Raw genomic sequence first — 26988 nt, forward strand, 5'->3', positions numbered from 1 at the left:
TCCCGATAGGACACGCCCCCGGAAATGACGTCACACCTGGAAGGAGCCCATACACTGTGACTCTAGCATTTACCTTTCTGACTCACAGAAGAAGCGTTTTTTCATGGGGTAGAGAGGACCCACGTAACCAGCTGATGAGAGGAGGGGAGCGATGGGCTGCACGCAGCATTCGGCGGAGAAGATGGTGGTTGCACAGACAGTAGAGGACTTGGCAGCCAGCTTGAGGTGGAGGAATGGCTGGACGGTAATGTGCACGGAGAAGATGACAGCAGGCTGCTGAGCTGGAGAGGGGTGGGAAGGGCTGCACTCAGGAGAGGATTTCAAGCCCTCCATGGAGCAGAACTAAAGTAAGTCACATTCGGGGATGTCTCCAGAGTCCTATAGGATTGGGGGAACCATAATAAGTAGGGCAGACATGACTGCCAGGTTTCAGCAGCTCACATACTGGGTACAGTGTCCCTAGCTATGACTTTGTAATAATGAGCTTTATCTGTTTGAGCCGCCTCATGACCTCTGATGTCTGTGATACAAAGTATAGTCACACACAGAAAGCAGTGTACTGATCGTGGGTGACAGCTCTGCTCATGGACTGATCGTGGGTGACTGCACCGGATTCAAGTTAGTCTGCAGTTAGCTATTAGATATTAGTTAGTTATTCGATTTTCATGTATGGCTGTTAGCTATCAGTTGTTAGCTATTCGATTTTCATGAGTTAGCTATTAGTTAGCTATTCGATTTTCCATGCATGGTGAATTATACATAGAGTGGATATTGTTTGGGTAAAGTTTTGATCAGGACTTTGAGATGTTTATTTTGACTACTTGTGGTCCTGGGTTATTCACATAAATCGCTTATTTCGCACATAATCAAACGCACTCAATCGTACGCAAGTTCAATTTGAAAAGAGGTACCCTGGACCACTAGTACTCAAAATGACCAGCTCAATGTCCTGACCAATATTTGCCCCCAAAAATCAACTCTGTGTAGTTCAGAAGTTATTCACGTAAATCGCTTATGTCGCGAATAAACAAACGCACTCAATCGTACGTAAGTGCAATTTGAAAACAGATACCCTTGACCACTAGTACTCAAAATGACAAGCTCAATGTCCTGAACAATATTTGCCAAAAAAAATATCAACTCTATGTGTAGTTCAGAAGTTATTCACGTAAATCGCTTATGTCGCGAATAAACAAACGCACTCAATCGTACGTAAGTTCAATTTGAAAATAGGTACCCTGGACCACTAGTACTCAAAATGACCAGCTCAATGTCCTGACCAATATTTGCCCCCAAAAATCAACTCTGTGTAGTTCAGAAGTTATTCACGTAAATCGCTTATGTCGCGAATAAACAAACGCACTCAATCGTACGTAAGTTCAATTTGAAAACAGGTACCCTTGACCACTAGTACTCAAAATGAACATATCAATGTCCTGAATAATGTTTGCCAAAAAAAAATATCAACTCTGTGTAGTTCAGAAGTTATTCACGTAAATCGCTTATGTCGCGAATAAACAAACGCACTCAATCGTACGTAAGTTCAATTTGAAAACAGGTACCCTTGACCACTAGTACTCAAAATGAACATATCAATGTCCTGAATAATGTTTGCCAAAAAAAAATATCAACTCTGTGTAGTTCAGAAGTTATTCACGTAAATCGCTTATGTCGTGAATAAAGAAACGCACTCAATCGTACGTAAGTTCAATTTGAAAACAGGTACCCTTGACCACTAGTACTCAAAATGAACATATCAATGTCCTGAATAATGTTTGCCAAAAAAAAATATCAACTATGTGTAGTTCAGAAGTTATTCACGTAAATCGCTTATGTCGCGAATAAACAAACGCACTCAATCGTACTTAAGTTCAATTTGAAAACAGGTACCCTTGACCACTAGCACTCAAAATTACCAGCTCAATGTCCTTAACAATATTTGCCAAAAAAAAATCAACTCTGTGTAGTTCAGAAGTTATTCACTTAAACCGCTTATGTCGCGCACAATCAAACGTTATTAATCGTACGTAAGTTCAATTTGAAAAGAGGTACCCTAGACCACTAGTACTCAAAATGACCAGCTCAATGTCCTGAACAATATTTGCCAAAAAATTATCAACTCTATGTGTAGTTCAGAAGTTATTCACGTAAATCGCTTATGTCGCACATAATCAATCGTACTCAATCTAACAAATTTTGCCCCAAAAATTCAGAACTCTATGTATTTTTGAAGAATTATACAAAATATGCTAACTCCACATGTGATAGTCTTAGGCGAACTGAAGACCGCGCACACGAGGTAGATTTAAGGTGGTTTATTGAAGCCTACGCGTTTCAAGAGCTATCTTGCTCTCCTTCAGGGCATATCAAGAAGAGAGCAAGATAGCTCTTGAAACGCGTAGGCTTCAATAAACCACCTTAAATCTACCTCGTGTGCGCGGTCTTCAGTTCGCCTAAGACTATTACCTCCAGCATCCCTTTGGATTCTTGTGGAGACCTGCTGCTACGATTATGCCTTCTTGGGAGTTGTGACCCAGTTTCACAACACCAATAGGTGAGCACATTCCCTACAAAGGACTGTATGTGTGTTTTTTAAACAGTGTGACACATTGGGGGCGCCTTGTTTTTTCTCTAACTCCACATGTGAAACATTTTATCGGTACCTCACTGTTTGCTATCACAACTTACTTGAAGTTTCCATAAGAGCTTAACCCACTAATCTATGTTTAATTCAAGGGTTGTTGAACAGATGCTAAGTTTGTGTGTGAAATTACACTTAATAAAGTTTTATGTCATCAAATTATTTATATGTAATTGTATCGTCATTCTTAACCTTTTTTTAACTTTACATAGTGGTTCTTGTGTAGACATGGGGGTCAGTGGGTGCTCTCGTCCGCTGTCCCGACCACCTTTACAAAGACAGCATGGACCATGGCTCATCCCAACTGAACGCCCGACCTCCTTAACAGTGGGCGGAACACTACTCATACAACACAGGGTGAGGGAATCACAATATTAAGACTTTCTTGGATCTCCAAACAATTAATGGCATATATCACACAACCAGCAAAACACAAAATGTAACAGGCAACAGTTTCTCACCCTTCCACTGGCTCGCCAGGGATTATAATATCCGTTCATCAGAGTTTCCAGGGCTACTTACTCCAAGCCAGCAGCACCCCGCTTTCGGCGGGCACCCACCGAGAACGGAATAATGCCAGATTTAGGAAGCTGACTGAGTACCGCTAATTCTGTAGTCAGGTGACTGGATTGTCCCAAGCTGTATACCATCCTTATGTAGTCTTTGATATCTCAGCCGAATCCTTGCATTCGATGCTGAAGTCCATGTAGTCTTATAATCCATGTTCGGTTATGGCCTGACAATCGGATCCGCAGATCAAAAATTGGTTCCATGCAGCAAGAGAGACTTGGTCACTGGACAGTCCTTCTATACCCCTGAGCTCTCAATTCAGTCTTGGGGCTTCATGATTGGTGGAATAAGAGTGTGCTAGATTGGCTTGATTCCAAGCCGCAAACATAATATCCTTAGTACTAATGGTGTCTAAGGGTACCGTCTCACAGTGGCACTTTGATCGCTACGACGGTACGATCCGTGACGTTCCAGCGATATCCATACGATATGGTCTGTCATACGCTGTGTCTGTCATCGTTGGATCGGTGTGTGTGACGCCGATCCAGCGATGTGTTCACTTGTAACCAGGGTAAATATCGGGTTACTAAGCGCAGGGCCGCGCTTAGTAACCCGATATTTATCCTGGTTACCATTGTAAAAGTTAAAAAAAAAAAACCACTACATACTCACCTTCTGATGTCCCCCGCCGGCGGCTTCCCTGCACTGAATATGTCAGCGTCGGCCGGCCGTAAAGCAGAGCACAGCGGTGACGTCACCGCTGTGCTCTGCTTTACTGCCGGCGCTGACAGTCAGTGCAGGAAGCTCTGAGCAGCAGCACGTAACCCTGTGGACGCCGGGGGACGTGACAGACATCAGAAGGTGAGTATGTAGTGTTTTTTTTTTTTGTAACTTTTACAATGGTAACCAGAGTAAATATCGGGTTACTAAGTGCGGCCCTGCACTTAGTAACCCGATGTTTACCCTGGTTACCCAGGTGCTGCAGGGGGACTTCGGCATCATTGAAGACAGTTTCAACGATGCCGAAGTCGTTCCCCTGAGCGTTGGTCGCTGGAGAGAGCTGTCTGTGTGACAGCTCCCCAGCGACCACACAACGACTTACCAACGATCGCATCGCTGGTCGTGATCGTTGGTAAGTCGTTTAGTGTAACGGTACCTTTAGAGTCTTGTAGAAACAATGAGGGGCTTATCACATGGTAATAAACAGAATACCATCATATGTGACCAAATTTTAAGAAATTCAACCAAGGCTAGGCATTGAAAGAGTCCATGTCATCACTGAGCTGTTCTGAAGTGATACACTTACTTGGAAGCCATCGAAGTATGCCATAGAGTGGCCCTACTTTGAGGATTGTCTGTGAACGTCATCTGTCCATGGTAAGTGTTGAATTGGCATACTGGAGTTAACTTACACTGTAACCTCAAGTCTGAATTTCAGTGTTGTTGTGTTTGTCCTGTTTGAAAGTTAAATTTATATTTGGGTATGTAAAATTTTTAATATTTTTAAGAATAAAAGTAAATGATGAGATCAGTCTCAACATTTTACTTAAAAATGTACTTGCTTAATGTAAATTTTTTGAATCATTTTTGTTTTGATATCTCAAAAAGGTTAGATATTGGAGGTCTTGCTTTAAAATTTTTGTCTTAATACGAAACTGCTACAGTGTGTGTATAAATATCGTTGACAAGTATCATCTTGTTAACTAGTGTGCAAGGAAGTAGTGCTTCAAATAGATATTCATAGTCTATGTATTATAGGCACAAATTATGTGCAATTAAATTAATTTATAATAATATTAGAAAGTTAACATATTATAAATGTTTATTATATTCATGTCACTGACAATAATTTCAAAATATGTGGATTAACCCCTTAACGACCGCTGATACGCCTTTTAACGGCGGCCGCTAAGGGTACTTAAACCACAGCTCCGTTAATTAACGGCGCTGTGGAAAAAGTGAATAGCGCCCCCCAGAGTCGGATTTTCTCTGGGGTCTCGGTTGACGAGGGTAGCCGAGACCCCAGAGAACATGATTCGGGGTTTTTTTTACCAACCCCCGAGCTGCGATCGCCGGTAATTAACCGTTTACCGGCGGTCGCAACAAAAAAAAAAAAACCGCGATTTGCCATTTAATTTCTCTGTCCTCCGATGTGATCGCACATCGGAGGACAGAGAAATAGTGTCCCCGATGGCCCCCAATAGCCCCCCAATACTCACCTATCTCCCCCGGTGCTCCTCGTGGCTCCCGATGGGCGCCGCCATCTTTTTTCCGGGAAAAAATGGCGGGCGCATGCGCAGTGCGCCCGCCGCCCGGCACCCGGAAGATCTTTGGGGTCTCGGCTGCCGGGGGTAGCCGAGACCCCAAAGAACATGATCGGTGTCGGTTTTTACCGACCCCTGTTTTGCGATCGCCGGTAATTAACTGTTTACCGGCGACTGCAAAAAAAAAAAAAAAAAGCGATCTGTAATTCTCTGTCCTCTGATGTGATCGCACATCAGAGGACAGAGAAATAGGGGGTTTCAGGGACCCTATCATACTCACCCGGTGTCCCCGAGTCCTCCTGCGTCTCCTCTTGCCGGCCGGCTTCTTCCTCTGCAAAGAAAATGGCGGGCGCATGCGCAGTGCGCCCGCCATCTGCTGCCGGCCGGCAGGAGAGACAAGTTGGGGCTAAAATTAGGGTTAGGGTTAGGGATAGGGTTGGGGCTAAATTTAGGGGTAGGGTTAGGCTACTTTCACACTAGCGTTTTTTGGCTTCCTTCGCAATGCGTCGTTGGAGAAAAAACGCATCCTGCAAAAGTGCTTGCAGGATGCGTTTTTTTCTCCATTGATTTGCATTAGCGACACATTGCGACGGATTGCCACACGTCGCATCCGTCGTGCGACGGATGCGTCGTGCTTTGGGCGAACCGTCTGCACAAAAAAAGCTACATGTAACTTTTTGTGCGACGTGTCCGCCGTTTCCGACTGCGCATGCGCGGCTGGAACTCCGCCCCCGCCTCCCCGCACCTCACAATGGGGCAGCGGATGCGTTGAAAAAACAGCATCCTCTGCACCCGTTGTGCGGCGCTTACAACGCTAGCGTCGGTACGTCGGCCCGACACACTGCGATGGGCCGAGTACGACGCTAGTGTGAAAGTAGCCTTAGGCTTCTTTCACACTTGCGTCGGTACGGGGCGGTCGCAATGCATCAGCCCGACGTACCGATGCACGTTGTGAAAATTGTGCACAACGTGGGCAGTGGATGCAGTTTTTCAATGCATCCGCTGCCCAGTCTATGTCTTGGGGAGGAGGGGGCAGAGTTACGGCCACGCATGCGCGGAAATGGCAGACGCGACGTACAAAAAAAAAGGTTACTTTGAACTTGTGTTTTGGCGGACCGTCATCACAAAAAAACGGATCCAGTGCACGATGGACGCGACGTGTGGCCATCCGTCGGTAATACAAGTCTATGGGCAAAAAAGGCATCCTGTGGGCACATTTGCAGGATCCGTTTTTTGTCCAAAACGACGGATTGTGACGGATGCCACACGACGCAAGTGTGAAAGTAGCCTTAGGGTTAGGGTTGGGGCTAAAGTTAGGGCTAGGGTTAGGGTTAAATTTAGGGTTAGGATTGGGGCTAAAGTTAGGGTTAGGGCTAGGGTTGGGGCTAAAATTAGGGTTAGGGTTGGGGCTAAAGTTAGGGATAGAGTTGGGATTAGGGTTAGGGTTTGGATTAGGGTTGGTATTAGGGTTATGGTTGGGATTAGGGTTACGTTTGGGATTAGGGTTGGGATTAGGGTTAGGGTTGGGATTAGGGTTAGGGGTGTATTGGGATTAGGGTTAGGTTTGAGGTTAGGGTTGAGATTAGGGTTAGGGGTGTGTTGGATTTAGGGTTTTGATTAGGGTTATGGTTAGAGTTGAGATTAGGGCTGTTTTGGGGTTAGGGTTGTGATTAGGATTATGGACTGGGTTGAGATTAGGGTTAGGGGTGGGTTGGAGTTAGAATTGGGGGGTTTCCACTGTTTAGGTACATCAGGGGGTCTCCAAACACGACAGATAATTTTGCGCTAAAAAAGTCAAATGGTGCTCCCTCCCTTCTGAGCTCTGCCGTGCGCCCAAACAGTGGTTTACCCCCACATATGGGGCATCAGCGTACTCGGGATAAATTGGACAACAACTTTTGTGGTCCAATTTCTCCTGTTACCCTTGTGAAAATAAAAACTTGGGGGCTAAAAATCTTTTTTGTGGGAAAAAAAAATAATTTTTATTTTCACTACTCTGCATTATAAACTTCTGTGAAGCACTTGGGCATTCAAAGTTCTCACCACATATCTAGATAAGTTCCTTGGGGGGTCTAGTTTCCAAAATGGGGTCACTTGTGGGGGGTTTCTACTGTTTAGGTACATCAGGGGCTCTGCAAACGCAACATAACGCCCGCAGACCATTCTATCAAAGCCTGCATTCCAAAATGGCGCTCCTTCCCTTCCGAGCTCTGCCGTGCGCCCAAACAGTGGTTTACCCCCACATATTGGGTACCAGCATACACAGGACAAATTGGACAACAACTTTTGGGGTCCAATTTCTCTTGTTACCCTTGTGAAAATAAAAATTTGGTGGCTAAAAAATATTTTTTGTAAAAAAAAAAAAAAAAATGTTTTATTTTCACGACTCTGCATTATAAACTTCTGTGATGCACTTGGGCATTCAAAGTTCTCACTACACATCTAAATAAGTTCCATGGGGGGTATAGTTTCCAAAATGGGGTCACTTTTGGGGGGTTTCTACTGTTTAGGCACATCAGGGGCTCTCCAAACTCGACATGGCGTCCGATCTCAATTCCAGTCAATTTTGCATTGAAAAGTCAAATGGCGCTCCTTTGCTTCCGAGCTCAGCCATGCGCCCAAACAGTGGTTTGCGCCCAAACAGTGGTTTACCCCCACATATGGGGTGTCGGCGTACTTAGGACAAATTGTACAACAACTTCTGGGGTCCATTTTCTCCTTTTACCCTTGGTAAAATAAAAATTTGGAGGCAAGAAGATCATTTTTGTAGAAAAAATGCGATTTTTATTTTTTTATTTTTTTTTTTTTTATTTTCACGGCTCTACGTTATAAACTTCCGTGAAGCACCTGGGGGTTTAAAGTGCTCACCACACATCTAGATAAGTTCCTTGAGGGGTCTTGTTTCCAAAATGGTATCACTTGTGGGGGGTTTCCACTGTTTAGGCACATCAGGGGCTCTCCAAACGTGACATGGCGTCCGGATTCAATTCCAGCCAATTCTACATTGAAAAAGTAAAACGACACTCCTTCTCTTCCAAGCTCTGCGGTGTGCCCAAACAGTGGTTTACCCCCACATATGGGGTATCAACGTACTCAAGAGAAATTGCACAATAACTTTTGTGGTCCAATTTCTCCTGTTACCCTTGTGAAAATAAAAATTTGGGGGCAAAAAGATCATTTTTGTAGAAAAAATGCGATTTTTTTTTAAATTTTTTTTATTTTCACGGCTCTACGTTATAAACTTCCGTGAAGCACCTGGGGGTTTAAAGTGCTCACCACACATCTAGATAAGTTCCTTGAGGGGTCTTGTTTCCAAAATGGTATCACTTGTGGGGGGTTTCCACTGTTTAGGCACATCAGGGACTCTCCAAACGCGACATGGCATCCGATCTCAATTCCAGCCAATTCTGCATTGAAACAGTCAAACGGTGCTCCTTCACTTCCAAGCTCTGCGGTGCGCCCAAACAGTGGTTTACCTCCACATATGGGGTATCAGCGTACTCAGGAGAAATTGCGCAACAAAATTTGTGGTTAAATTTCTGTTTTTACACTTGTGAAAATTAAAAAAAAATGGTTCTGAAGTAAAATGTTTGCAAAAAAAAAGTTAAATGTTCATTTTTTTCTTCCACATTGTTTCAGTTCCTGTGAAGTACGTAAAGGGTTAATAAACTTCTTGAATGTGGTTTTGAGCAGCTTGAGGGGTGCAGTTTTTAGAATGGTGTCACACTTGGTTATTTTCTATCATATAGACCCCTCAAAATGACTTCAAAGGTGATGTTTAAAAATTTTCGCCATATTTCCGTTTTTTTCATAAATAATCGCAAGTAATATCGAAGAAATGTTACCACTAACTTGAAGTACAATATGTCACGAAAAAACAATCTTAGAATCAGCGGGATCCGATAAAGCGTTCCAGAGTTATAACCTCATAAAGTGACAGTGGTCAGAATTGTAAAAATTGGCTCGGTCATTAAGTACCAAATTGGCTCTGTCACTAAGGGGTTAAGTTTTATGTACCTGATCAAGGTTGTTGATTTAGTAGTATGGTTTTAGTAAACTGATTATTAGACATAAATTTTATTTGTTACCAATCCTTGTAATATCTATGAAATGCAGCTAAAGTGAGTTGTCATTGTGAAAAGTGTAACATTCATGCATTTTAACCCCTTCCCGACCCATGACACCACGTAGGCGTCATGAAAACCTGTGCCAATCCGACCCATGATGCCTATGTGGCGTCATGGAATGATCGCGTCCCTGCAGATCGGGTGAAAGGGTTAACTCCAATTTCACCCAATCTGCAGGGACAGGGGGAGTGGTACTTCACCCCCCCGTGGCTACGATCGCTCTGATTGGCTGTTGAAAGTGAAACTGCCAATCAGAGCGATTTGTAATATTTCACCTAAAAAACTGGTGAAATATTACAATCCAGCCGTGGCCGATGCTGCAATATCATCGGCCATGGCTGGAAACACTGATGTGACCCCGCCCCACCGATCGCCCTCTCAAGCCATCGATCTGTGGTCCGCTCCCCTCCATCTTGTGCTCCGCTCCCCCGTCCTCCTGTCCGCTCCACCCGTGCTCCTATGCCACCCCCGTGCTCCGACGCCCCCCCCCCCCGTGCCCCGATCTCCACCCCCTTATACTTACCGAGGCTCCCGGTGTCCATCCATCTTCTCCATGGGCGCCGCCGTCTTCCAAAATGGCGGGTGCATGCACAGTGCCGGCCGGCAGATTCGTTCCCCTTTATCACCCCCATAGGTAGTGACAATAATAAAAAAAAATAATTTTTTTTTTTTTCTTTTTCCACTAGGGTTAGGGTTAGAACTAGGGGTAGGGTTAGGGTCAGGGGTAGGGTTAGGGGTAGGTTTAGGGTTAGGGCATGTGCACACAGTGCGGATTGGCTGCGGATCCGCAGCGGATTGCCCGCGGATCCGCAGCGGATTGGCCGCTGCGAATTCGTAGCCGTTTTCCATCAGGTTTACAGTACCATGTACACCTATGGAAAACCAAATCCGCTGTGCCCATGGTGCGGAAAATTCCGTGCGGAAACGCTGCGTTGTATTTTCCGCAGCATGTCAATTCTTTGTGCAGATTCCGCAGCGTTTTACACCTGTTCCTCAATAGGAATCCGCACAAAAAAACACTGGAAATCCGCTGTAAATCTGCAGGTAAAACGCAGTGCCTTTTACCTGCAGATTTTTCAAAAATCGTGCGGAAAAATCTCACACGAATCCGCAACGTGGGCACCTAGCCTTAGGGTTAGGGTTGGAATTAGAGTTAGGGTTGGAATTAGGGCTAGGGTTGGAAATAGGGTTAAGATTAGGCTTGTGGTTAGGGTTACGGATAGGGTTAGTTGTGTGTTGGGGTTACAGTTGTGGTTAGGGTTGGGATTAGGGTTAGGATTAGGGTTAGGGTTGGGATTAGGGTTACGGGTGTGTTGGGGTTAGGGTTGTGGTTAGGGGTGTGTTGGGGTTAGGGTTGTGATTGGGGTTAGGGCTACAGTTGGGATTAGGGTTAGGGGTGTGTTGGGGTTAGTGTTAAGGTTAGAATTGAGGGGTTTCCACTGTTTGGGCACATCAGGGGTCTCCAAACGCAACATGGCACCACCATTGATTCCAGCTAATCTTGCGTTCAAAAAGTGGTGCTCCCTCCCTTCCAAGCCCCGATGTGCGCCCAAACAGTGGTTTACCCCCACATATGGGGTACCAGCGTACTCAGGACAAACTGGGCAACAACTGTTGGGGTCCAATTTCCCCTGTTACCCTTGCAAAAATAAAAAATTACTTGCTAAAACATAATTTTTGAGGAAGACAATGAAAAATATACACGGCACTCAAGGTTCTTGTGTGGTGCTCAAGTCGGGTTTCCAGCCCCTCAATCCAATACTCAAAAATACTTGGCACTCAGAAGAATGTTTTGCAAGTTGATTATTCCATTTATTTGTACATCCAGTTTAAAAAATGAACGTTTTCGGTCCATACATCAGACCTTCATCAGAAATGTCTTTTTTAACAAACTGGTAGGTATAACGTGGAAGGGTATATACAGGCCTAGAAAGGCCAGAGCTGGGTGGCCCGGGAAAAGGCAGGGAGGCTAACAGCCGGGTTAATGGACACTGTCCGGATAGGTGCTGCTGTGAAAGAGCGCCGGTCCACTGCTACAAATGGCGCTTGAAACGCCAGCTCCGTGGCGTGAGAGCTGAAGATCCCGGGTACCGATCCCGGGTACCCGGGATCTTCAGCTCTCACGCCACGGAGCTGGCGTTTCAAGCGCCATTTGTAGCAGTGGACCGGCGCTCTTTCACAGCAGCACCTATCCGGACAGTGTCCATTAACCCGGCTGTTAGCCTCCCTGCCTTTTCCCGGGCCACCCAGCTCTGGCCTTTCTAGGCCTGTATATACCCTTCCACGTTATACCTACCAGTTTGTTAAAAAAGACATTTCTGATGAAGGTCTGATGTATGGACCGAAAACGTTCATTTTTTAAACTGGATGTACAAATAAATGGAATAATCAACTTGCAAAACATTCTTCTGAGTGCCAAGTATTTTTGAGTATATAATTTTTGAGGAAAGCACAATTATTTTTTATTTTCACGGCTCTGCGTTATAAACTTCTGTGAAGCACTTGGGGGTTCAAAGCGCTGACCACACATCTAGATAAGTTCCTTGGGGGTCTAGTTTCCAAAATGGGGTCACTTGTGGGGTGTTTCTACTGTTTAGGCACATCAGGGGCTCTGCAAATGCAACGTGATGCCCGCAGACCATTCCATCAAAGTCTGCATTTCAAATGTCACTACTTCCCTTCTGAGCCCTGACGTGTGCCCAAACAGTGGTTTACCCCCACATATGGGGTATCAGCGTACTCACAACAAACTGGGCAACAAATATTGGGGTCCAATTTCTCCTGTTACCCTTGTGAAAATAAAAAATTGCTTGCTAAAACATCTTTTTTGAGGAAAGAAAAATGATTTTTTTATTTTCACAGCTCTGCGTTGTAAACTTCTGTGAAGCACTTGGGGGTTGAACGTGCTCACCACACATCTAGATAAGTTCCTTGGGGGTCTAGTTTCCAAAATGGGGTCACTTGTGGGGGGTTTCTACTGTTTAGGCACATCAGGGGCTCTGCAAACGTAACATGATGCCTGCAGACCATTCCATCAAAGTCTGCATTCCAAAACGTCACTACTTTCCTTCCGAGCCCCGACATCTGCCCAAACAGTGGTTTACCCCCACATATGGGGTATCATCATACTCAGGAGAAACTGGTAAACAACTTTTGGGGTCAAATTTCTCCTGTTACCCTTGGGAAAATTAAAAAATTCTGGGCTAAAAAAATATTTTTGAGAAAAGAAAAATTATTTTTTATTTTCATGGCTCTGCATTATAAACTTCTGTGAAGCACTTGTGGGTTCAAAGTGCTCACCACACATCTAGATTAGTTCCTTGGGAGGTCTAGTTTCCAAAATGGGGTCACTTGTGGGGAAGCTCCAATGTTTAGGCACACAGGGGCTCTCCAAACGCGACATGGTGTCCGCTAATTATTGGAGCTAATTTTCCATTCAAAAATGCCAAATGGCGTGCCTTCCCTTCCGAGCCCTGCCGTGCGCCCAAACAGTGGTTTACCCCCACATATGAGGTATCAGGGTACTCAGGACAAATTGGACAACAACGTTTGTGGTCCAGTTTCTCCTTTTACCCTTGGGAAAATAAAAAAAATTGTTGCTAAAAGATCATTTTTGTGACTAAAAAGTTAAATATTCATTTTTTACTTCCATGTTGCTTCTGCTGCTGTGAAACACCTGAAGGGTTAATAAACTTCTTGAATGTGGTTTTGAGCACCTTGAGGGGTGCAGTTATTTGAATGGTGTCACTTTTGGGTATTTTCAGCCATATAGAACCCTCAAACTGACTTCAAATGTGAGGTGGTCCCTAAAAAAAATGGTTTTGTAAATTTTGTTGTAAAAATGAGAAATCGCTGGTCAACTTTTAACCCTTATAACTTCCTAGCAAAAAAAAAATTTGTTTCCAAAATTGTGCTGATGTAAAGTAGACATGTGGGAAATGTTATTTATTAACTATTTTGTGTCACATAACTCTCTGGTTTAACAGAATAAAACTTAAAAATGTGAAAATTGCGAAATTTTCGCCAAATTTCGTTTTTTTTCACAAATAAACTGAGAAATTATCGACCTAAATTTACCTCTAACATGAAGCCCAATATGTCACGAAAAAACAATCTCAGAATCGCTAGGATTCGTTGAAGCGTTCCTGAGTTATTACCTCATAAAGGGACACTGGTCAGAATTGCAAAAAACGGCCAGGTCATTAAGGCCAAAATAGGCTGGGTCATGAAGGGGTTAAATACAGTGGATAATTTTAATGCGCATACAATTTTTAGGTTGTTGGCTTAGGAATGTTTTGATGTACGAAGAGGAGCCATAGGCACATTAAGATTTTTAAAAGGCAGATAAGAGACTTTAGTAATGTCTCAGTGGTTGAGTCTATACTCATCGTTGGACTAACAGGTTTGAGTTTACAAAACGTTACAACGTGCATGTTAGCTATTGCAGGTTGTAAATTTGTGTGGCTATCTTGCATCTGGGTTGTATGGTTGGCGTTCTAGTTGGCTTAGGCATGAAAATGTGTGGTCTGTTGTCATGTTAATAGTCTTTGTGATAGGGAATGTTGTCCATTGTAAAGGTGACGTAATAACATTACATGCAGTTACATTTAAATTATAACCCTAATGCGGCACACTGAGCCTGCCGGGTGTCTTTGTGTCTTTGTACAGCCATCATCCGATGGTACGACAAGTCCCATCGGCTATGCCTGCTACAATGACAGTGATTGACACATTAGCCAATGATGGGACAGTAGTAGTCCCATCATCCGGCTAATGTGTGGATTGTAAAAAACCCCCCCCACAAACATACATACGTATTATACATACATACATGCATGCATACATGCATACATGCATACATACATGCATACCACATACATACAACATACTACATGCATACAACATACATACTACATACATACAACATACCACATTCATACAACATACATACTACATCCAACATACTACATACAACATACTACATACATACAACATACCACATACATACAACATACATACTAGATACATACTACATACATACAATACCTTCATACATTACATACATATAGACATACAGTACATATAACATAGAGTACATACTCACCATCACTTGTCACTTTGTTCCCCGAAGCCAATGTCATCTGTAAAAAAATATTAAAATAACAAACTAACAATATACTCCCTGTCCGCAGAAATCCACGAGTGTCCCACGACGATCTCCTGTGGAGAGCAGCAGCATCAGCTGATGAGACCCCTCTCTAGGGGCTCCAGGAATAAAATGACGGGAGGAAGGTATCCTTCCGCACTGTATTCCTCCGCCACTGTAAAATATAGTCCCTAGTCTCACTTTTGGCATTGCTGTGAGAAAGTTCCCATGCAGCTTTTGCTATAAAGTGAGACCAGTGAACTACAGTAACCTCTCAGTGATGCACTGCAGGAGCCATTGTCTCCTGTCAGTGTGTCACTTGAGGTCCTCTAGAGCAGTGACATCACCAGATGTCACTGTTCTATGGGGGAGATCATCGTGGAACACTCGTTATTAATTGGACTGTGTCGGACAGGGAGTATACGGTTTATTATTTTACGTTTTTTGCAGGCGCTGAAGTATGGTAAGTATGGTTAAATTAATAATACTAAAATACTAAAATTTTTCTCGCTGTGTCTTTATTTTGTTTTTAACTCTTTCACTACTCTAGGATTAATTAATGGATAGGCGTCTTTGATACCTCTCCATTATTAACCAGTCTTAATGTCACCTTACAATAGCAAGGTGACATTAACCCTTTATTACCCCATATGCCACTGCTACAGGGGAGTGGGAAGAGAGAGGCTAAGTGCCAGAATAGGCACATCTTACAGATGTGCCTTTTCTGGGGTGGCTGGGGCAGATGTTTTTAGCCGGGGAGGGGGGCCCAATTACAATGGTCCCTCTCTAGGCTATTAATATCTGTCCTCAGTCACTGGCTTTACCACTCTGGCGGAGAAAATTGCGCGGGAGCCCATGCCAGTTTTTTCCTTGTTTCAACCCTTTATTTTAACAGCTAGAGCCCCCAAATTTTGCACACACACTTCTAACATTAGTAGTGATGGATATGTTAAAAAATAAGGGATATGATACGGTTTACTGTATGTAATCATGTCCCATATCCTGTTAGGTTTGGGAAGGAGATAGCAAAAGCCAGCAAATGAATTACCGGCTTTTCTGCGATCTAGTGCTATATGAAATTATATATATATATATATATATATATATATATATATATATATATATATATATATATATATATATATATATATATACACTGTATATATGTTTTTACGAATATTTGAGGCCATGGATCCATTCTATGCCCATTTTGCAAGCCGTCGAGAAAATTTCGCCATACGGATGACACACGGATGCCACACGGATAATAGTAGGAGAAAAAATCGCATCCTCTCATTGAATACGGATCACTGTTCAGGAAATTTTCTGCTTATCTCGGCCATCAAAAACGGACCATATTTTTATATGTTGTGTGTGACTCCGGCCTAAGGGTACCGTCACACAGTGGCATTTTCATCGCTACGACGGTACGATTCGTGACGTTGCAGCGTCGTATGATTATCGCTCCAGCGTCGTAGACTGCGGTCAGACGTTGCAATACACGGCGCTGGAGCAATCATTTCATGACGTATTTGCGATGTAGAAGCCGTTGGTTACTGTGCGCACATCGTATACAACCTGTGTCACAAGCTGCGATCATGCCGCCACAGCGGGACACTAGACGACGAAAGAAAGTTTCAAACGATCTGCTACGACGTACGATTCTTAGCGGGGATCCGTATCGCAGTAGCATGTCAGACACAACGATATCGTAACGATATCGCTAGAACGTCACGAATCGTGCCGTCGTAGCGATGAAAATGGCACTGTGTGACGGTACCCTAACTCCCAAACTGATTGCATTGTTTACTGACAAGCAGGGGTGGATTAAGGGTAGCCAGGGCCCCTGGCTGTTCAGACACTGTGGGGCCCCCCCGGTCATGTGACGGACGGGGGTCATGTGATACATGAAACAGATTATTCCAGAAAAATGGTCGGACCCTACTCTACTGTAACCTATTAAATATTTGTTAAAATATGCAATACAATTTAGGTATATTTTGACCAATATGACATATAAGGAACAAATACCACCGCACCATGACCAGACCACAAATTACAACCACAGTGATCGAATAATATCACATACAAGGAACAAATACCACCGCACCATGTCAAGACCACATATTACCACCACTTGGTGACCAAATAGCACATACAAGGGACAAATACCACAACACCATTTCCAGACCACATATTACCACCACATAGTGACTGAATACTACAATACTGATCAGTAATAAAATAAAAAACACAATACTATCACCATAAGTGCCAGTATTCACAGGAGATCTGTACTTAGTATGCAGTGTCTGTGTAGAGGTAATACAGCGATCACTGTTGACATTATATACAGGAGCTCTGTATATAGTATACAGTGTATAGTGTCAGTGTATAGGTAACACTGACTCACCAGTGACGTCTCTAGGTGAAGTCCTTCATCTTTCATCCAGCACAGACCGCCATCACTTCTTCCAGCCAGGTCTTGTCTCTGCAGGAAATAACACAGTTATCTAGAGCTCTGCTTGCAGAACACATTACTTAATTTTTCCCAACTTCTACATTACACCACATGAAGAAAAAGAGGCGACATAGTGTCACTCTACACAGTAACAGGACCGCTCCCCCATTTAAAACAATGTCCTCAAAAAATAAAATAAATACATCACTGCAGTAATAATATCCCTTAATTAGCCCCTATGTCCAGCATTGCCCCCAGACAGTGTGTCCTGCATATTGCCCCCAGACAGTGTGTCCAGCATATTGCCCCCAGTGTGTCCTGCATATTGACCCCAGACAGTGTGTCCAGCATATTGCCCCCAGACAGTGTCCAGCATATTGCCCCCAGCAGACAGTGTGTTCAGCATATTGCCCCCAGCAGACAGTGTGTTCAGCATATTGCCCCCAGCAGACAGTGTGTTCAGCATATTGCCCCCAGCAGACAGTGTGTCCAGCATATTGCCCCCAGCAGACAGTGTCCAGCATATTGCCCCCAGCAGACAGTGTGTCCAGCATATTGCCCCCAGCAGACAGTGTGTCCAGCATATTGCCCCCAGCAGACAGTGTGTCCAGCATATTGCCCCCAGCAGACAGTGTGTCCAGCATATTGCCCCCAGCAGACAGTGTGTCCAGCATATTGCCCCGGGCCCCCGGATTGCCGTTCGCCAAAAAACCAAAAAAAAAATAGTTCTCCTCACCTGACCTGGGCGCTCCAGCGGCGAGGTCCCTCCAGCAGCGCACACTCGCCGGCGACTGACAATGACGTCAGATGCCTGCGGCCGACTTCAGCTGCCAGCCTCCAATTGGCTGGCGGCTGTTAACTATTGACGTGCGGGCGCGCGCCCGCACGTCAATAGGAAACCGCCGCAGCGCCGGTAGGGGCCCGGTGAGCAGATGAGACGGGGCCCGATGCGGGCCCCCTCTCTCTGCCCACCGGGCCCATAAATGATACACCAGTCAGGGCATGTGCAGTAATGCCCTGATGGCGGCGGGCAATCTGTGCGGTAGCCCAGGGCCCCCCCACACCACTGGGCCCTGGGCTACCGCCCAGATTGACCCTCTTATAATCCTCCCCTGCTGACAAGGTATAAAACATTTTGAAAACACACCTAATACATTATTAACGACATTTTACCATGTTTATTTTCACACATAGAAATAAGTGATTTTTCCTTTTCGCTTCTGAACTATACAGAGTTCTGATATTTTATTTCAGATTATGTGCACAACTTGAACTTGTTTCATTTGACTACTTGTGGTTCAAGGTAAGCGGATTCTGTGAATAATTAATGTCTTACTGGATGTAGTTGACAACATTCTGGCCATGAAGTACATTTTGATGATAGTCCTAGCAAGTTACTGGTGAAACTGTTCCAAGTTTCCGTTAACATAAAAAAATAAGCGATTTAAGTGAATAACTTCTGAACTACACAGAGTTGACATTTTTTTTGGTAAATATTGTTCAGGACATTGATATGTTCATTTTGAGTACTAGTGGTTCAGGGTACCTCTTTTCAAATTGAACTTACGTACGATTGAGTGCGTTTGATTATGCGTGACATAAGCGATTTACATGAATAACTTCTGAACTACACATAGAGTTGATATTTTTTTTGGCAAATATTGTTCAGGACATTGAGCTGGTCATTTTCAGTGCTAGTGGACCAGGGTACCTATTTTCAAATTGAACTTATCTACGACTGAGTGCGTTTGTTTATTCGCGACATAAGCGATTTACGTGAATAACTTCTGAACTACACATAGAGTTGATTTTTTTTTTGGCAAATATTGTTCAGGACATTGAGCTTGTCATTTTGAGTACTAGTGGTCAAGGGTATCTGTTTTCAAATTGAACTTGCGTACGATTGAGTGCGTTTGATTATGTGCGAAATAAGCGATTTATGTGAATAACCCAGGACCACAAGTAGTCAAAATAAACATCTCAAAGTCCTGATCAAAATTTTACCCAAACAATATCCACTCTATGTATAATTCACCATACATGGAAAATCGAATAGCTAATTAATAACTAATAGCTAACTGCCATACATGAAAATCGAATAGCTAACTAATAGCTAACTCATGAAAATCAAATAGCTAACTAATAACTAATAGCTAACTGCCATACATGAAAATCGAATAGCTAACTAATAGCTAACTCATGAAAATCAAATAGCTAACTAATAGCTAACTGCCATACATGAAAATCGAATAGCTAACTAATAGCTAACTCATGAAAATCAAATAGCTAACTAATAACTAATAGCTAACTGCCATACATGAAAATCGAATAGCTAACTAATAACTAATAGCTAACTCATGAAAATCGAATAACTAACTAATATCTAATAGCTAACTGCCATACATGAAAATCGAATAACTAGCTAATAGCTAACTGCAGATTAACTTGAATCCGGTCCGCTCACGGGCTGATTGCGGGTGATAGCTCCACTCACGGACTGATTGCGGGTGATGGCTCTGCTCACGGACTGATTGCGGGTGACTGCTCTGCTCACGGACTGATTGCGGGTGACGGCTCCGCTGACGGACTGATTGCGGGTGACGGCTCCGCTGACGGACTGATTGCGGGTGACGGCTCCGCTGACGGACTGATTGCGGGTGACGGCTCCGCTGACGGACTGATTGCGGGTGACGGCTCCGCTGACGGACTGATTGCGGGTGACTGCTCCGCTGACGGACTGATTGCGGGTGACGGCTCCGCTGACGGACTGATTGCGGGTGACGGCTCCGCTGACGGACTGATTGCGGGTGACGGCTCCGCTGACGGACTGATTGCGGGTGACGGCTCCGCTGACGGACTGATTGCGGGTGACGGCTCCGCTGACGGACTGATTGCGGGTGACGGCTCCGCTGACGGACTGATTGCGGGTGACGGCTCCGCTGACGGACTGATTGCGGGTGACGGCTCCGCTGACGGACTGATTGCGGGTGACGGCTCCGCTGACGGACTGATTGCGGGTGACGGCTCCGCTGACGGACTGATTGCGGGTGACGGCTCCGCTGACGGACTGATTGCGGGTGACGGCTCCGCTGACGGACTGATTGCGGGTGACGGCTCCGCTGACGGACTGATTGCGGGTGACGGCTCCGCTGACGGACTGATTGCGGGTGACGGCTCCGCTGACGGACTGATTGCGGGTGACGGCTCCGCTGACGGACTGATTGCGGGTGACGGCTCCGCTGACGGACTGATTGCGGGTGACGGCTCCGCTGACGGACTGATTGCGGGTGACGGCTCCGCTGACGGACTGATTGCGGGTGACGGCTCCGCTGACGGACTGATTGCGGGTGACGGCTCCGCTGACGGACTGATTGCGGGTGACGGCTCCGCTGACGGACTGATTGCGGGTGACGGCTCCGCTGACGGACTGATTGCGGGTGACGGCTCCGCTGACGGACTGATTGCGGGTGACGGCTCCGCTGACGGACTGATTGCGGGTGACGGCTCCGCTGACGGACTGATTGCGGGTGACGGCTCCGCTGACGGACTGATTGCGGGTGACGGCTCCGCTGACGGACTGATTGCGGGTGACGGCTCCGCTGACGGACTGATTGCGGGTGACTGCTCCGCTGACGGACTGATTGCGGGTGACGGCTCCGCTGACGGACTGATTGCGGGTGACGGCTCCGCTGACGGACTGATTGCGGGTGACGGCTCCGCTGACGGACTGATTGCGGGTGACGGCTCCGCTGACGGACTGATTGCGGGTGACGGCTCCGCTGACGGACTGATTGCGGGTGACGGCTCCGCTGACGGACTGATTGCGGGTGACGGCTCCGCTGACGGACTGATTGCGGGTGACGGCTCCGCTGACGGACTGATTGCGGGTGACGGCTCCGCTGACGGACTGATTGCGGGTGACGGCTCCGCTGACGGACTGATTGCGGGTGACGGCTCCGCTGACGGACTGATTGCGGGTGACGGCTCCGCTGACGGACTGATTGCGGGTGACGGCTCCGCTGACGGACCGATTGCGGGTGACGGCTCCGCTGACGGACCGATTGCGGGTGACGGCTCCGCTGACGGACCGATTGCGGGTGACGGCTCCGCTGACGGACCGATTGCGGGTGACGGCTCCGCTCACACTGGAGCTCTGTGTATAGTGTACAGGTAATACAGTGATCACCAGTGCCATTATACATAGGAGCTCTTTACATAGTATGTAGTGTATAGTGTCAGTGTACATGTAATACAGTGATCACTAGTGATATTTTACACAGGAGCTCTGTATATAGTGTCAGTGTACAAGTAATAGTGATCACCAGTGACATGATACAAATGAGCGCTGTATATAGTGTCAGTGTACAGGTGTTACAGAACCCCCCAGCACCCAGAATATGTTATGCAGTTATTTGTATGTATAATAGGTTCAATGTGAGATGTATGTCCCTAATGCATCAGCCCACAGGCTGCGCCCCTGGGCAGAGGGGACAAGATATCCCCCTTCTGACCTCCCCCACCTTTGTAATTCCCACAGTAAATATCGGCAGGCTCCGGCCACCTGCGGCTATTGTAATGTAAGTCTGGCCTGCTACTTTTGAATTGGCCTGCCCTCTGTATCTGCGGTGATATATATTATGTGTTCTGTGAGTAAAGAGTTGTCACACTGGAAATACGTGGAGAAGCAGTGATATTTTATATGCGCCCATGTAATCAAGGAATTCCAGCCAGCATTCTTCATTCAGACTCCAGCCAAAGCAGAGTGGACCTCCTGAACCACGGGGTGGTACTGAAAGAGGTACTCCAGCACAGCAGACCCCGTTACAACAGGGATCACCAGTGACATACACATGAGCTCTGCATATAGGGGAGGAGGATTTGGGGAAGTGTTTAATGGTAAGAGGATTTGGGGAGGTTTATAATGGGGGAGATTTGGGGAGGTGTATAGTGCACAGGTAATACAGTGATCACCAATGCCATTATACATAGGAGCTCTTTACATAGTGTTTAGTCAGTGTACATGTAATACATTGATCACCAGTGACATTATACACAGAAGCTTTGTATATAGTGTCGGTGTACAGGTAATATACAGTGATATTATACACAGGACCTCTATATAGTATACAGTCTATAGTGTCAGTGTAACACACTGACTTAGCGGTGACGTCTCTAATTGAAGTCCTTCATCCAGTGCACACTACCATCACTTCTTCCAACCAGGACTCATCTCTGCAGAAAATAACACAGATATCTAGAGCACTTTCCCCAATTTTTCCCCAACCTCTACACTACACCGGATGAAGAAAAAAAAAAAAAACAACCATGTCGCCGTGCGCAGTAACAGGACCTCTCGTCACCCACACTGAAAACTGTATCATCAAAAATAATATCCTTTAATTAGCCCCTATAGTAATAGTATCCAACATTCTGGACCCCACGTGTCCTCCCATTCTGTCTCATGTCTCTCCATGCTTCCCCAAGTGTCTCCATATTGCTGGCATAGTCATCCATAATAATATAATGTACCCCATAGTCATATATAGTATAATGCACCTTCATAGCAGTATAGGGCAGCCCCAGTCATATATAGTATAATGCAGCCCCCTGACAGTATAATGTACCCCCCATAGTACTAAAATGCAGCCCCATAGCAGCATAATGCACACCCTATAGTGGTAAAATGCAGCCCCATGGCGGAATATTGCAGCCCCATGGCAGTATAATCCAGATTTTTTTTTTTATAAATAATCTCAGAACATTCACAGCATTATAGAAAAAAATCAATGTGTAAGGACTGAGATTCAGACCGAAAAATGTGGGAAAAGCTCTCCCATTTTATTTTTTCTATAGTATTCGGAATGTTCTGTTTTTATTCAGTTTTACCAATAAAAAATGTTTTAACATTTTTTTTTTTTTTTTATCTAAAAAAAAAATGGCTGGATATCTCTTCCTTTTCCTACAGCTTTCTCTCCTGCCCTGCGCTGACCATACAGATCACTGGAATAGGAGGAGACAGAGCAGTTCTCTCAGTGTTTGGGAAGAACGCTGAGTTTTCAATGATCACAAGAATCTACTCACACAATTTATAGCAGAAATTTTTATGGCTAAAAAGTGCATGTTATGGTCCAAAAATATGGTAATCTGTTATATTCACTGCATAGGAACACATAATTGCAAAGGTCATCAATTGGTATTTAAAAAGTTCAATACATAAGGATAAATGCAAAGAAATAGCAACACTAATATTTATTAGTAAAATGCTTATCTAGAATGTAACACTTTATTTTCCATTTTTAGGAAAGCGAACACTGATGACATGGAAGGTAATGTAGGAGATGAAGGAATTCACTTTCAAAGCTATCCTTTTGATTTCCTAGAATTCCTTAATCATCAGCGCTTCGAACCGATGGAGTTTCATAGCTACCATGAGCATACCAAGCCAGCGACTGTTCTGTCTTGCACTCTGCCTTCGCATGAATGCAGCGCTCAAAACCACAGTAATAATATTCAGCCTACTACAGATAGTACTTCTAAAACTAAAGAGTTAAAATTAGAAGTTCAAGCTGCTTTCTCTACAACTAAAAAGTCTGACTCTGGTCATTTGCAATGCAACAGTCACCCTTCAGTGCCCAGCGCTCAGGCTATCCTCGATGGACCATTTAATGCACAGCAATGGGGAACAGTAGGACTTTCTAGCCAACAGCTTCTTGGCAATAGCATAAAGCGTTCGATTCCAGTGACCCAGGAAGTGCAAGGTGAAAAAGAAGCTAAAGGTGATAAACACTGTTTTCAACGACTGAAGTATCTAATTGATCATCACTTTACTTGTACAGTATGCCAAAAATCCTTTAAACAGTCATCACAACTAATGCAGCACATGCTTGTTCATACTGAGGAGAGACCATATGAATGCAATGTTTGTGGCCACTCATATAATCATATATCTAGTCTAATAAGACATAGGCACTGCCATATAGAGGGCACAGAAGCTGAAGGTACCAGTTCAGTATTAGCAACGGACATTGAAACTGCGGTTGCAACTGCTGCAGTGGCAGCTACAATGACAGAGTCACAACCAAGTTGTGGTGAGATGCCTGCAGCGGAGTTAAAAGCGAATGTAACAGTACACCAAGATGGTCCATTCACTTGCAACATGTGTTGGAAAGTATTCAAAAAGCAAAGTCATCTTCACCAGCACCAAATTATTCATACTGGAGAGAAGCCTTTTAGCTGTACTATATGTGAAAAAAGTTTCAATCGGCGTGAAAGCTTAAAACGTCATGTAAAGACACACTCTAATTCACTAAAAGTTTATTGTGAAGTATGTGGTAAAGCATTCCGTGACACTACATACCTGTTGCGACACCAGGCAGGTCATACGGGTAAAAGACCAGACCATAATTGTGATGTCTGTGGAAAGTCATATGGTACTATGCAGACCCTTTTAAGACATAAGCAGTTGCATTTGCAAAATATTCCTTTAATACAGCCACTTTTGCAAACGCCACATAATGAGAACGCCAAACAACCAGTTGCATCCGCTTTATTGGAGGCAGCATCTGTACTTTCTACTAATGTTGTCCAGACGAATCAAGGGTGCATGAGTGTTATCGAAAGAATTGGATCTGTATTGGGGCATACATCTATCAGGAGGCAAACATCTCCATCAATTAATACAAGTAAAAACTTCTGCTGTAACATTTGTGGACGTGGCTTTGGTAGAAGAGAAACTCTAAAACGCCACGAACGCATTCATACTGGAGAAAAGCCACACCAGTGTTCAGTTTGTGGAAAAAGGTTTAGAGAATCTTTTCATCTTACTAAACATAATGTAGTTCACACGCGAGAGCGTCCTTACAAATGTGAGTTGTGTGGAAAAGTTTTTGGCTACCCTCAAAGCCTAACAAGACACAAACAAATCCACAGATTTCAGTTGCCACGTAACGTGCAAGCTGGAGAGCTCGCTCCTGATCTCCCTTTTGGGTGCACAGATTGTGGTCAGAAGTTTCCCGATTCTTTTCACCTCATGAACCACAAAGAGCTTCATATGAATGACAAGCCCTATGTTTGTGACATTTGTAGAAAATGTTTTGGCTTCATTGAAAATTTAATGTGGCATAAACTAATTCACCAAACAACTACAGAATGTCTGATCCCAGTAAACCAGTGTCAAGAAGCAACAGAAAACAGTCAAATTAACTGCATGCAGAACGGCGTAACAAGTTCAGTGGCAGCAATAAATGAAATTGCAGTCACCGATGTGGCTACCATGACTTATACTTCTGAGGAGCATCCTGTGATTCCTAGTGGTGAGCGGTTCTCTTGCAGTATTTGTGGCCAGACTTTCAAGCATTTTTTGGCTTTGGTTACCCATAAATATGTACACTTGGTTAGACGAACTATGGCCTGCAATGTATGTGGACAGAGCTTTACAGGAGCATATGACCTGCTCCTTCATCGTCGCAGCCACCTCCAAAAAAGACAATTCACGTGCTCTATTTGCGGCAAGCGGTTTTGGGAAGCTGTTCTTCTTATGCGGCACCAGCGTTGTCACACAGAAGAACTTCCTTACCACTGCACTGTTTGTGGGAGAGGCTTTTTACATTCCTGGTATCTTCGTCAACATAAAGTAGTGCATACTGGTGAACGTGCATACAAATGTGCTTTGTGCAATAAGCGTTTTGCCCAGTCATCAAGTTTAGCAGAGCATCAACGGCTGCATACTGTGGCTCGCCCTCAACGATGTCCAACATGTGGCAAGACTTTTCGCTATCGATCCAATCTTATAGAACACAAGAGAGTGCACCTTGGTGAAAAGGTTTATCGATGTGATCAGTGTGGCAAGAGTTTCTTTTATATTTCCTCAATTTTACGGCATCAGAGATCTCATGATGCCAAACGGGATCTTCGCTGCTCTTGTTGTTTGAAACTCTTTAAAGATCCAAAGTATTTTAACCAACACATTCAGACCCATCAAGGAGGTTGTCCCTTTAGATGTGGAACCTGTGGTGAAGCTTTTAGTAATACTTATGGACTAAAGAAACATCGCCAAGAACATAAAGTTGAAAAGTTTGCTGCTGCTGCAGTGTTACTTGCTGAAGGAGAAAACACTTCAGCATTGTAAACATGATTCCTATTATTGAAGCAGTTGTCACTTTTGTTATAAGCAGAATAATTACTGCATTCTAGCTAGTTGTGGTTGTACCCTTAACTGTATTAAGGCATTTGTTTCTTATAAATGAGGTATTTAAAGAGTCGGACACATTTTGAAGAAGCTTTATATGTTAAATCATCTGGATGTTTTGCTATGAATATTTCTTTCCAGTAAATTATGTAATCGACAGATTTTTAGATGTATTAATAGTTTAAAGGCTATGAACACTTTTGGCCTTTTTCTTTACTTAAATGTATGTATTTTGGCCAAAAAAAGATTTCCTATAGTGTTTCATTCTAAATTTTGCTTAGCCTGAATTCTACCTCTTCCATTTATCACATTACCTTGCCAATTATATAATGTCATTCACAGTGAACTGACTAGTGTTTTTGTTTGTCTTTTCATCTTTTTCTCTGAATGACCTTTTAAGCGGATTTATTACCAAATGATATGTCATAAAATCATATTACAAAAATGCTCTTACGCCAAAGGATACATAAATTTAAAGAGATTCTCTGGGAATAGAAAAAAAATACGTAAATGTCATTCTAAATACATTTCTAAATATCATAAATTACCAACTCAAACCTATTTTGTCAAGGGTGATAATTGACAGAATTTTTAAGTGGTCACTGTCGTCTTACATTGAAACTTGTCCTAGAATGTTAATCAGGGCTGTGGA

General features: G+C 44.2%; 1 protein-coding gene across 1 annotated transcript; it reads left to right on the forward strand.

Moving 5' to 3' along the window:
- Window positions 1–26821, forward strand: ZNF865 (zinc finger protein 865). Its single transcript, XM_077250706.1, has 2 exons — window positions 1–347; window positions 23450–26821. Exon 2 carries the CDS (start codon window positions 23469–23471, stop codon window positions 26274–26276), a length of 2808 nt encoding a protein of 935 aa, XP_077106821.1. The 5' UTR covers window positions 1–347; window positions 23450–23468; the 3' UTR covers window positions 26277–26821.
- Window positions 26822–26988: the final 167 nt, after the last annotated feature.

Source organism: Ranitomeya variabilis, chromosome 4 (genome assembly GCF_051348905.1).
Source record: "Ranitomeya variabilis isolate aRanVar5 chromosome 4, aRanVar5.hap1, whole genome shotgun sequence".
NCBI lineage: Eukaryota > Metazoa > Chordata > Amphibia > Anura > Dendrobatidae > Ranitomeya > Ranitomeya variabilis.